The sequence below is a fragment of the Anoplophora glabripennis genome, unplaced genomic scaffold (genome assembly GCF_000390285.2).
Source record: "Anoplophora glabripennis isolate ALB-LARVAE unplaced genomic scaffold, Agla_2.0 scaffold75, whole genome shotgun sequence".
NCBI classification, from domain to species: Eukaryota; Metazoa; Arthropoda; class Insecta; order Coleoptera; family Cerambycidae; genus Anoplophora; species Anoplophora glabripennis.
In genome coordinates, this window is record NW_019416255.1 from 951,684 (window position 1) to 964,970 (window position 13,287).

The following is a 13,287-nucleotide window of genomic DNA, read 5'->3' on the forward strand; positions in this document are numbered from 1 at the left end:
TATACGCTCAGGAACAAAAATCACGTTTATATTTGATTTCAATTTTTAATGATTCTAGACAATACGCTTAGTTTTTCATTAAAATTTTAATAAAAAATAATTCTTTAATTGAAGTGATATTAACTCATTTTATTTTTTTACTCTCGCATAAACGAATCTAGAGGTTCTTTTCTGATATTAGGTGACCACAGAACATCTTGGAACATCTTTAATTTGAAATGCAAATGAGCTGAGATAATGAAATAATTATTTCTTAGTGCTCTTGTCGAGAAGTTTACGCTGAAAATCTCAATTGATTTTCAAACTTCTCAAAACTTTATAAATAACTGAGATAATCTTATATTTTAGATAAGGAAACTCCGTTTCATTCAAATAACTGAGACTTATTGAGATTAACTGATATTACAGGTACTACTAGTATCATCATAGATGTGAAGATATTTTTACCACAAACAGGTAGGGTAATTTTAACAGACGATAGAGTACATTAAAAAAAAACTTTATCTGATATGGGTCCTAAACTCAACCATTTCCGAGAAAAATATTATCGAAATCTTCAACTTGATGTACAAAAGTTCGATTAATTAAGGAATATTGACAGAAGTGCCTGCATAGAATACCATAAAATACAATGTTTATCACTTTTTGAACTTCTGTATGCTTAATTCTGAAAAATAACACAGGCCGACAAAATTTTACTAAAGTCCAGAACCAGACACCGGATCTAATGCACCCAAAGGATTTTGGTGCGCTGATTACGAATCTGAGCTCAGAATTGTACCATCACCCTAGGTTCTCGAGATATTCTAACCTAAAAGTGCAAAAATGACGGTTTTTCGTTATATTCGGGGTCAGATTACAACGTGAATTAATTTTTTGTTTCTGAAATCGCATTGAACCATCTCAAAATACCACTCTTACCCTTCTAAGCGCACTTCGATTTTTTTAACATTTTTTTTTCCATAGAGATATGATATATTGAAGTTTAGAATTTTAGCGATTTCGTTACATGGAAATAAACAAAATTTATCCAAAAACGAGATATTGAGTACTATATGATTCTTGAGTCGCTGAATTTGAAAACACCGGCGGACCTGCTCCATAACCTCAATATTTCGAGATTTTCTAACCTAAAATTGCGAAAACACTTCTATTTGAGGCAGATACTTATGTATACACGCTGTTACATTCGTATGCTAAGCTCATGACAAATTCATCATAGTGCGCTATAACCTACGACACGTAAACCTAAATGCGCAATAACCAGCGAGGGTTAAACCCACGACAAGTTAATCTAAACGCGCAATAACCAACGTGGGCAAACCCTAAATTTCCATGTTGTACGAAATTGCTGAAGTACTAAACATCAATCATATCTCTTATGAAAAAAAAAAAAGATTTACAAAAAAATCGAAGTGCGCTTAAAAGGGTAAGAGTGGTACTTTGAGATGGTTTAACGCGATTTTAGAAAAAAAAAATCACGTTGTAATCTGACCCCAAATATAGCGAAATACCGCGATTTTTGCACTTTTAGGTTAGAATATCTCGAGAACCTAGGGTGATGGACCAATTCTGAGCTCGGATTCATAATTAGCGCACCAAAATCCTTCGGGTACCTAGTGTCTGGTTTCTGGTTATGAAAATTGTCGGCCTGTGAATTAGCGTTGTAATAAATTTAAAATTCGATAAACTTCATATCAAGCAATGTGATGACGGCGCGGCGGATAACACGAGGTACTAACCTGTCCAGCAATACGCAATTCTGTCGGTATCTGGAATTGGATCGTGTCTGAGTGTTTTTTGCGTAGGTACCACTATTTCTTTTTTCTTGAGATGCGAGTGCGCGAAAATTGGATTCGAAGATGTCGTGCGTGCATCGAAAATGGTGCTGGACATTTTGAGCATATGTATATATGCAATACGTATGATTATTTGGATGACGTGAATCTTTGATTACTTTAATTAAATATTTTTCAAATTCATAATTTCATTAAAACGTAAGTTCCTGTTTTAAGAGATTAATAATTACTAAAATTCGAGCTATAATTTAAGCACAACACTATTTTCGTCCTACAAAATCGATACATTTTATTTTATTTATTTAAAAACTGGAAAACAATTGTCTTGAAATTTAATAAATGTTTTACATCTTTTCCGTAGGACAAGTCCGCCGCGTGCACACGTGGTATGCATCAGCTGTGTAGCTTTAGGTTAAGCGCTGTTGTCACGTTGTGATGAAACTCCCCAATATTAGTACTCGCTGTATTCTGAAAACTGTCAATCTTAAGCCCCTGTAATATACAAGTTTTTTGTTCATTTATGATTACTCTCATGTTGAAGTAATGGCAGTCAAACTTCTTACACCCTGTATATGCCATCTCAAATTTAATATTAGGGTTTATCGTTTGTACCTCCAGTTCCAATTGTACTTTAAATAATCACAGTCACACAGAAAAAAAAAGTTGGGTATACTTTTTATGCGACATATATTTTTCGTAGTAATTTGGCCTCCTAAACACGAATCTGGGCTCAGAATTGGCCCATCACGTCACAATTTTTTCCTAACCTCAAAAAACTTGTGAAAAATAGTGAAAATTGATAAAAATTTACTGGGAAAATTTGGAAACAAATTTATTTCCACATCAAATAGTACATATTTATGTAAAAGACTCTGCTGAATTCAAATCCACTGTCAGAATTGAGCTAGAACGTGTGTTTTTTTTTCTAACCACAAAAAACCGAGCAGGAGTCGCTATTTTCAAATTCTGAGCGGATTTTGACCAGATTCTGTTTAAAGAGTTTTTTTGGGTCGCTGAATACGAATATAAATTCACATTGTAAACATTCAAGATGGCTGATCCAATATGGCGGGTATACTTTTTTGAAATCCACCGATTTCAGTAAAATTTGGCATCATAAGGATTGCTGGTTGATCTCACCTTCATTAATCACACATTTGGAGCCAGATTTTCATAAATCAAGGTAAAAGATTGCACTCCGTCTAAAAATGTGACTTTGCTTAAAAAAATGACATAAGGACTCTACACATGTAATGATGTGTAGTGTGATGTAGTGTGTTGATTTATGAAAATCTGGCTCCAGATGTGTGATTAATGAAGGTGAGATCAACCAGCAATCCTTATGATGCCAAATTTTACTGAAATCGGTGGATTTCAAAAAAGTCCCCCCGCCATATTGGATCAGCCATCTTGAATTTTTACAATGTGAATTCGTCTTCGTAATCAGCGACCCAAAAAACCCCTTTATACAAAACCTGGTCAAAATCCTCTCAGAATTTGAAAATAGCGATTCCTGCGCGGTTTTTTGAGGTTAGAAAAAAACCACACGTTCTAGCTCAATTCTGACAGTGGATTTGAATTCAGCAGAGTCTTTTACATAAAAATGTACTATTTGATGTGGAAATAAATTTCTTTCCAAAATTTCCCAGTAAATTTTCATCAATTTTCACTATTTTTCACAAGTTTTTTGAGGTTAGGAAAAAATTGTGACGTGATGGGCCAATTCTGCCAACTTTTTTTTCTGTGTGGCTGTGAATTGACAAAAATGAGTCGTTTTTTCTTCAGAAATTTTATTTTATTTAAACTAACCGTACTTCTACAAAAGAATATATTTTTCGCTGTGTCTGTCCCAAATAAAATACGCACCTGGAATATACGATGAACTCGCGGGCCTTAGTGATAATCGTGGAAAATGTGCTGATAGTATTAAACTCACGAATCATTTATTCCGTATTACGGTACTCGATATACAGGCGCATGACGCAAACTATCCGAATGAGTAATGGTTATTGTAACTCCCTCATAAATAATATAATATTACCATCACTAGGCGAATAACCAATCGATATTACCGAATCCATTCAACATAATAATATAAAATGGGTTGACTAGATGTTATAAATGACCTCTTCAAAGACCCCCAAAGGAAATAACCCAAAGATACGAGGAATAACCGCAGATAATCGTATATGACCTACGCTATGATTTATTTTCCATTGACAAATCTAATCAGACTCAGCTCGGTTTGATAAAAGTGTTTACCTTCTGCTTTGTGATTAAATCAATATTATACTCTTTTGTTCGGCCCGCATTCTTCTCTTTTCGTGAGAGAACTAATGATAAATTGGACTTAATATTTCAATACGTAATAAATAATTAAACACTTGTTACAGAGAATGTGTTGCATGGGATTTAATAAGTTACATTTTGATATTGTACTCGAAATTGAAATAATATAAATGAAAATCGACTTCGACTATGTAAATATAATTGTAATTAGATTGATTGAAGGTCTTTTAATTTTTCTAATGTTAAAACGTAATGTTAATACTAATGTTAAAATTTAAATAGTGCCAATTGTAAGTTTTTAAAGTGTTTTTAAATGTGTATTGTTTCAATTAGATATAAAAAATATTTTTTGATTTTAATTGTTACATAAGAAACATTTTTATACCTAATCCACGGTTATGATGTCGTTTATCTGAAAATGGTATAAAACTCGAAAAGAGAAAATTGTAAAAAAGAAAAAAAAAATGTGTTTATAAACGAATTATTTTATTGGTACCAGTTTTCCAGAAGTTTAATAATTATTCAAGAATTAGGTAATTTATATTGTCAGGAAATGTATATATTTATATGCATATTAACAGTACCTTTGTGTGGTACTGGTGCCTATTATAGAGTTCTTAGTTATAAACTTTGGCTTATAATTTTAGTTTTATATAGAAAAGTTAAAAGAAAAAAAAACGATGATGGTGAGATTGTTCAAATTATAGGTAGCTTGCTTTTTGATGACAAGAAAACCCCTTATTAATGTTATTAATGTCTAGAAAGTCATTTATTTGATGTAAAAAAGAGATTTGCTGCGGGTATAAAAATTTTTGCAGTAATGAATGAAAAGTTACCCAAAAAAAAACGTAACTACCACTAGACATATTTTAGCAAAATGTTTTCTGTTATAACAGCATCGTAACCTTTCTGGGACATATTTAGTGCCGATATTTTGTTAGGGTTAATCAATTTATACTTATGTTTAAATGTTTCTAATTTTATATTTATGTACTACTACCAACAGTAAAACGGTAAACCTGGACTATACCAAATGTTCAATTTTCCAATTTAAATTTCATATTCAAATGGGTATAAGAGTTTAGACACGAACGTATGCACGTCATTACATTACAAATTAATCAACGTTATTTTTCCCAGTTTTTTTCATATCAACGTTTTTCTCATAATTGCGAACCTGTCTCCAGTAGTCTACTTATTGTTTATAAAAAATAATACAAGCTTATATTGAAAATAAATCATTGTATAGCAACAGCAAATGGTGAATAAACTTACTTGTAAGAAACAAAATCAAATACAGTCCACAAAATTGGCAACAACCTGCTTTCTTACCCATGTACATAGAATTCAGTACACCCAATTTGAAGTAATTGAACTGTTCTTAAGTATTTAATTAAAAATTGCAGTTCAGATCTTATTCTTTATTCTTTTTTATTTACATAGTTGTATACGTTTTTAAAAGACATAAAATATTGATATTTACTTTCCAATATTTATATACAGAACTGAATACCGCGAACAGCGTATCCACAGGGCTCCTGGAAATATTATGTATTGTGTACAAGCCACAATAAAATTAATGTCTGCATAAATCATACTACAATTTTCTTCCATTACAGAGAAAGCTGCACAACAATATTGCAGAAGTAGATTATACTTAAGCTTGAATTTTTAAAGAAACATTTGGTATTTATTACTTTCGTAAAGTTACATGTTTTCACAAAAAGAATAGATATTGACGAATTGACGAACGCGCATTCTTCTATGTCAGTGGCAATAGTTACTGGAAGCGATAATCAATCACATTTACTTTTAACTTTCGTAGAAAACCTATCAAGTGTCACATCGTGACTGGATCGGGTCAAACAGCATAGTTTCTTTTGCCCGTTTCAAATGGAATAGGAGAGATGTAATCCCTTTATGGTGTTACATTGTCTTACTTCAAAGCAAAGCTAATTTAAAGGGTTCTACGAAATAACCATATTACAGTTTTTATGCGTTTATCTTCAGAGATAAATATTTTATTTTTCATTAGTTTGAAGGGTGTTGATTATTACGATGGTCGTTCAAATTTTAACTTTTACTCTTTTAGTTAACAAAAAATTATCAGGGAAGAGACGATGTATTTAAATTAATTTTTCAAAATGGTTTTCCTCTTTCTGAATACACTAGTGCAGGCTTTTGGTAACATTTGTATGTTCCGGAAAAAATCCTGTACTTATTTGAGAATAACTTAGGTACTTTCATAACTTTTAGAAATTGTAAGGCTTCCATTTACAGACAGCTTCTACAAACAGGCTTTGTTTCTCAGACAGTCAGTTAGGATATTATGCTTCTATTATTTTCGGGGAAGCAAACTGAATCTTCACATTTTACTCGAAACGTAATAATTTGAAGACAGAGGAAGTTTGTGGAAACTAATAGATCGAACATAAGTGATTTGATCAGTGATTTTCCTCATAAGATCCATAGATGTTCAAAGCACATCCTCCGTGCGCCACTGTTACAAGCAATGAAATATTTGAAGACGATTTTTGCTGCTTTCCGTGCCCTTACAACGAGTATTTTTTAATTAGATAGCACAAATTACACTAAATCAATGAAAATTAAAAACTATTTGAAAACTAACACTTTAATATCCTGTAAATATACAGGCACACAAAATAAAAAATGGCCTGCTTCTTTGGTCATAACACTATTACTGTTATTTTGGATTCGCTGAATACGAATCTATAGTCAGTTTGGCGTTAGCACCCACCATTTTCGAGCAAATGCTTGCTAAATCCCCAAAAAATAAGATTGTTTTTGGGAATACGATTAAGTATTGTAACAGCATAGGAGAATCTGATCCTGGATCTGAAATAAATTTGGCACTATCACCCATCATTTTCGACAAAATGCACACTCAATTTATATGAAAGTGTATTCCACTAAAAGTGTTGCTTTTTTTATCAAAGCCTTCGCTTGTAGGGAACTGTTTTGTCTTCAGAAAATCTGTGGTGGGTGCCTTTTTCATTTCTAATCTTCTTACATTATCTCTTCAACATTCAACAGTAGTTATCCATGTTCATGTCTCACTTGCGCTGATACATTTTTTGAATTTCTTTTAAATCTGGGTGAAAACGTTTACCTTACTCATCGCTATAGTCAGCAAGTTCTCCAAAATTCTTCACCATTTCCATGGATAAGTTAAACAATTGTCACAAGTTTTGATATTTTCCCTATAAAACCGTCTTCATGCCACTTTTTACGGATTTGAATATATCTTTTTTTCAGTTTAACACTACCGATTTCGAGAGATTTATTTGCCATGTGCCTACCTATACCATTCACCTTCTTCATCCAAAGCCTTAACAAATTGCTTCATTGGTCCAAGTATTATGTATAGTGGAGGAAGCAGACAACTGAGTAAAGTTAAAACATCTTATTCAGATATCCTTGATTATATCAATTTTCGCCACTTGTGCAAATAAAATTTTACTCTTCTTCCAGTTTTATTGAGGGTGTTATTGAAACAGAAGTATACCTATGACATTATGCAGAAGTTCCTTTAGGATTTTTTATTCTAAGGAATGAATAACCTTCACTGGTTGTTTTATGTAACGTACCCTGTACATATAAAAAAAATATTTCCAAAACTTGTTCCACGTGATGGACACAGAAGATTTGGTTCCTTGTAGAGTTTTTTCAGTTCTCTAGCTAAATATTTAGCTTCGTCCTTTGGTAAGCCTAGATTGCGAATAAAATCATTAAACTCATTCTAATTAAACGTTTGCGGATTTTTCTTTCCATTCATCGGTATATATTTATCTTCATTGACCCTTTCAATGTCATCGTCCCTTCTTAATTCCATATTCGTGTTCAGCGGGACCGAAAATATGGAGGTTCTCCCACGACGTAACAATCCTTAAGCATGTTTGCAAGTCACCAATTTTTTGAGGATTTGCAACTTTAGATTCGTGTTTAGCGGATCCAAAAACAAATCAATAACAGAGTTTGATCAAATGCACAGATCACTTTTTTGTTTTGTACGCTATTAAGCGTAGTAAGCGTTTTTTGAGTCTAAGGTAAGTATACCTAAATTAACCGTCTTCATCTGAGGAATCTGGGTATCCTATATAATCACTGATTTCTTACTCGTTACGTCAAAAAAATATTTATTTAGTTAGGTCTCAATTTTCTACTAGATTCTAATGTGCGGTATTCAGTAGGGATTCTACCAAATTTTTCTGCCTTAAGTTTGTTCGGTACTCAAAATGTAAATTTGTCATTGGACAAAGTACAGAGAGAAAATAATTATCTCTATTTACATTGTGACCTATAGCAGCAGTGCCCTAAACCATCAATTAAGGTCTTATTCGACCCTTTTACTATTGGGGTCGAGTTCAGTTGAATAAAATTAATTAACGTCGATCTGTGTGTATAATTGATTGGTTGTGCAATATTTAAAATGAAGCAAAATAGAATAATACCCATCGTTTTATTTAGTGCACTGCAATCGATGTTTTGTTGCTATTCAGGCATTATTTTCGACAAATTATTACGTAAATAGGACAGTAAATAACTTGGGTATTTATTATTTTGTACAATTTTCTACATAAAACATATATGAAAAAACTGTATATAATTATTATTTGGTTTTGAATGCAGTTGCTAGTTGCTTTTGAATTAATTAATGATAATCAACAATTTTGTTTTTTTATGAGTTATTGTTATTACAGTTACTGTAATATAATTTTCGTCTCTGTAAAAAACATAATGTAGAAGTAACATATAGTCTACACAGTATGTTATTTTTTAATTGTCACTGCTAGTCATCAATGTCTACTAACACAAAATAGTGGTTTGTACTTACTGTCAGAGAGCGACCTACTAATATGTAGACACATAAAAGCATATCAGTAGTGTCTGACTAGGCGAAATAATGTTTTTATTTAATAATGTTGTGGGAAACAACTACTCCACTGACTGAAGTCTTGATCAGGATTGAATAACACTGCGATATCTACTAGCTAAGATCATTTGACAGTAGAATCACCCACATTTCAAAACACGTCAGCAAATTGACATCCAAATAGTTAGATCATCCGTCTATCGTCTCATCTGTGGCATACTTATGAGAATTAATTATTTTGAAACCAGCCTGGTGGTTCTGTTGACATTTGGTCTTAGTAGTTTACTAGATATTGCGGGTTTATTTAATTCAATGGGCTTTAGTCGACAAAGTATTTGGTTGAATGATTTCCGGGCTGGTTGCCATTTCGTCGATTTACAACTCTTGACGTTTTGAGAGACATATCGCTCTCTTCTTCAGAAGTCACTCTGAAATTGGAGATCTACTAATTTTGTCACTATTTATATTTGATGTGGTCACTGATCCATGACGTTCCAGTGGGTGACCTCGTACGCGTTGTTGATGTTCTAGTGGGTTGCTTTCACAGATGACTCTTTTCCATATACCTGGCAGATCGACGCCACCGTCCCTGTTGAAATTGTTCGGATTTTTGTAAACTTCTAATGCTTCTCTGTATAGTCGGGGCCAAATCTTCCCTCCCTCACCACCATGTTGGCTTCATTCCGATCCACTGTGTGTCCCGTGTCCGCCCTATGCTCTGCAACTACCGATTTTTCCCAGTTGTTATTTTGGAGGTGACTTTTATGTTCCTTTAACCTCCTTTTGATGTGCCTTCTTGTTTGTCCTATGTAGACCATTCCGCAAGAGCAAGGAATACTGTACACACCGGGGCCCTGGAGCTGGTCGTTGTTGCAGGTGTTTGGAAATGCTGCCGCCACCTTCTTTACAGTGCTGAATACTGTGTTGATATTCCTCTTCTTCAATAGACGTCCGATTTTATCTGTACAACCTTTCACGTAAGGTAGATACGTCGTCGCTAAGTACTCCCGTTTCTTCATGTAATGTTTCCTCCTGATAGCTCGTTCGATGTTTCTCGCCGTGTAGCCATTCCCTCTCAGGGCCGTGCGTAGGTGTTCTAGTTCCTCGGCAAAGTGTCTTATCTCGCTGATGATATGCGCTCGATGAATCAAGGAATTTATGATCTCCTGTTTCTGGGCTGGGTGGTGGTGGGATTCCGCATTCAGATATCTGTCTGTGTGAGTTGGCTTCCTATATACTTGATGTCTAAAGAGCCATCTGGTTTCCTCTCAACCAAAACATCCAATAAGGGAAGGGCGGCATTTTCTCCACTTCCATGGTAAACTAACTGGATATCTAGATGTATTCCATTTATGTGATCCAGGAAATACGCTACGGTGTTGCGTCCGTGGGGCCAGATGATGAAGGTGTCGTCAACATATCGGTACCAGCACTTAGGCTTCAACGTTGTGGATGCCAGGGCTTTCTTCTACAAAGTAATTGTTTCTCACAATATCATTGATTATACAAAGTAATGTATAACTGTTTCTTTTTCATGCATTATTCATTTTAGTAATAGTGTTTCTGTAGCGTTGATATTAGGTAAACTCAAGACTGTAGACATTTAACCAGACATTTATATGAAATATAGATTTAATGCCATTTTTATTCTTCAATATAATTCCGGCGCATCCGCCAATAATTGAAAAAAATTTTATTAGCCCTTTTAAAACAAAAAAAAACAGGACTTTGTTCGCATATATTCTTATAGGAAATTAAATCTGCTAAAGTGTATATTTTTCTGCTACCATAAGACCTTTTCATTAAATCAAATAGAATTTGAATGAAATCTAATTAATATATCAAAGTGATTGCAAAGAAAAAAGAATTGGTGGGTAGTCAAAAAACCTAAAGTTCTGGAAGCCTCTCAGGCTGACTACATTTTGCAATAACTAAGTAAAATACTTAACAGAAACTTGGAAACCGATACCAAAGTGGAGTTTATATTGGAGTAAGGAAAGAGTTAGTAATATAGCATTATAGACGGCCTCAGTAGTATTGAAGTAATAGTGGAGATTACGACTAACGAGGTAGGAAAGCTCCATGAACCTGAAATAATACCAGTCTATAATAGATATATTTGTATATCTAAGTTGAGCTTTGTAGAAGCTTAGGAAGTGGTTGATGTTTCATTTTGAAAGATAGTAAATTTTTCCTTTCATTTCAATTTTCGATACTAATGCAATTTTGCTGCAGGAAGAGTGTATGGTAGTTTCCATATGAACTCAACGCGCAAAAAAATTGACCTCTTTTTTCGATTTTTTTTTTAACTTTGGTATATTAATTTACTTTGAATTTTATGAGACCCACGTTTTTAGTTTTTCAAAATGACAGCCACTTGAAAAAAATATGCATTTTCGAAACCGTATCTCCAGAACGGAGCAAGTTGGCATATTGCCGCTTGGCTAAAAGATAGCTTATTTGGCTTGAAAAACATTTTCAAATTTGCCGAGATTTTTGAGAAAATCAATTTTCGAAAAAAATTACTTTTTTCGTTTTTCTCATTTATCTCAGAAAGTTTTAAAACAATTTGAATTCTGAGAGAAACAGTTAAAAGCTGATGAAATTCTGCACATTTTGGTCAAAATTACGGCCATTTGAAAAAAATATGCATTTTCATTTTCGGAATAACGCTATCACGATGTAAACTTTGACCTGGCGCCACAGCTCCAAAAAATTTTTTCGGAAAAACAAAATAACACGGGTCTCATAAAATTCAAACTAGATTAATATAACCAAAATTTTTAAAAAATTGAAGAGATCGATTTATTTTGTTCGTTGATTCCATATGGGAACTACATCGAAAGAACAGTTTCTTTGTTGCCAACAAATTGCGTTACTTCCGAGAAAAATAAGATAAATTAATTTTTGGCAAAAGTTAAAATCATAGCAGAGAAAATATTTTCAGAAAGAAGAGATCACACATCACCCTCTACACCATTGATGCAGAGAATGAAATATTTGAGGGTTATTTTTACGTCATGTTCTTATGACGTGTATCAAATTTAATTCAGATGTCTTATGTCAATTCTCAGATATTAATAAAAAACCACATCGGAAGTAGAATTTAAACACCCTGTAACTTTAAAACGAAATATTTCTTAATTAATGTAAGTTAAATTAAATTGAATTGTGATCACCTCAGGAATATACAGGGTGTTTTTAAATGGAGGGGCACAAATGATACCAGAGATTCCTTGGGTGAAAATAAGTCGATTTAACCTTACATACCTATATTCCAAGTCACATAATAGAAAAGATACAGGGTGTCAAAGTGAAAAATAAAAAATGGTTTTTCCTTAATAATTCCTATAATTTTAGTCAGAAATGTTTCAAATTTTCAACAGGTAGGTTTTTTAATGATGGGAAAAATAATATAATAATGATTTTTGAGTATCGAGTACGAGACGCCCTCTGCAGGCAATGATATGCATTGAATATGTAGTAACTTTTTTGCCAACCCCTGTATACAGCTTTTAGTAATAAAATATGAAATACTGGACGTTATTCAACAAAAAAGGTATACTTATCGAAAATGGCTAAAGCCAACCGTTGAGGAAATATTTTTACTTTCATAAATTAGTGTTACGGATTTATACCTCCACGAATACCAAGGTACAAACAGACACTTTTGTTAATAAATTCAGAACGCATTACCTTGCAGTACTTATTAGTTGTGTATCTGTATTTATAACCAAAAGGGGGCTCATGAATCAACTGAGACAACATTATTTTTCCTGTTTTAAATTTACTTTACTCTTTTTGCGTTATTATTCTAGCATATGTGAATACACTTGTTGCATAATTTCTATTTAATTGTTTTTTAGGTGTCTTTATTAAAAAACAGATTTTCTTGTACATGTGAAATTATTTAAACCCTGCATTAAAGAAATCTCATATGATATAACAGTTCAGGTGAAAAAATATTGCAAAATAATTTTATTGTTAGTTTAAAAATAATTATTAGAAAAAAAAACAAATCAACTAAAACCAAGAGTCACTAACAACAGATAATTTAAGAGAAACAATTGGGTGACAATAAAAGAAAATCAAGATTTTTAAAGGATATTTGAAGTAATATCCATTTTTCTGCAACATATCGACATACTCGTCATTAGTATACATAATTTGTTATTTTATTCAGTTCCAAATCTATTTAATATCTAGGGCGCAGGTAAATAGTGACTAAAATCAATTAACACTTTAAACTAATACTTCAAAATTGTAATTTACGAGTATTGTCAAATGACATTTACTAAGTCAATT

At 32.8% G+C, this 13,287-nt stretch overlaps 1 protein-coding gene across 1 annotated transcript; it reads right to left on the reverse strand.

Annotated features, from left to right (window-relative positions):
- Nucleotides 1-9,602: 9,602 nt before the first annotated feature.
- LOC108903364 lies at nt 9,603-12,750 on the reverse strand. The gene is made up of 3 exons (XM_018705510.1): nt 12,679-12,750; nt 10,221-10,450; nt 9,603-10,107 (listed from the first exon to the last, which is right to left on the reverse strand). The coding sequence occupies exons 1-3, from the start codon at nt 12,748-12,750 to the stop codon at nt 9,603-9,605; spliced, it is 807 nt and encodes a 268-aa protein (XP_018561026.1).
- Nucleotides 12,751-13,287: the final 537 nt, after the last annotated feature.

What these genes read in the sequence shown, in the direction of transcription:
- LOC108903364 (XM_018705510.1), bottom strand. Translation starts at nt 12,750, where the DNA reads ATGTTGTCTCAGTTGATTCATGAGCCCCCTTTTGGTTATAAATACAGA. An exon ending in CAACTAATAAGTACTGCAAG is followed by an intron (nt 10,451 to 12,678) that starts GTAATGCGTTCT and finishes ATTACTTTGTAG; the next exon opens with AAGAAAGCCCTGGCATCCAC. An exon ending in GATGGCTCTTTAGACATCAA is followed by an intron (nt 10,108 to 10,220) that starts GTATATAGGAAG and finishes GCATATCATCAG; the next exon opens with CGAGATAAGACACTTTGCCG.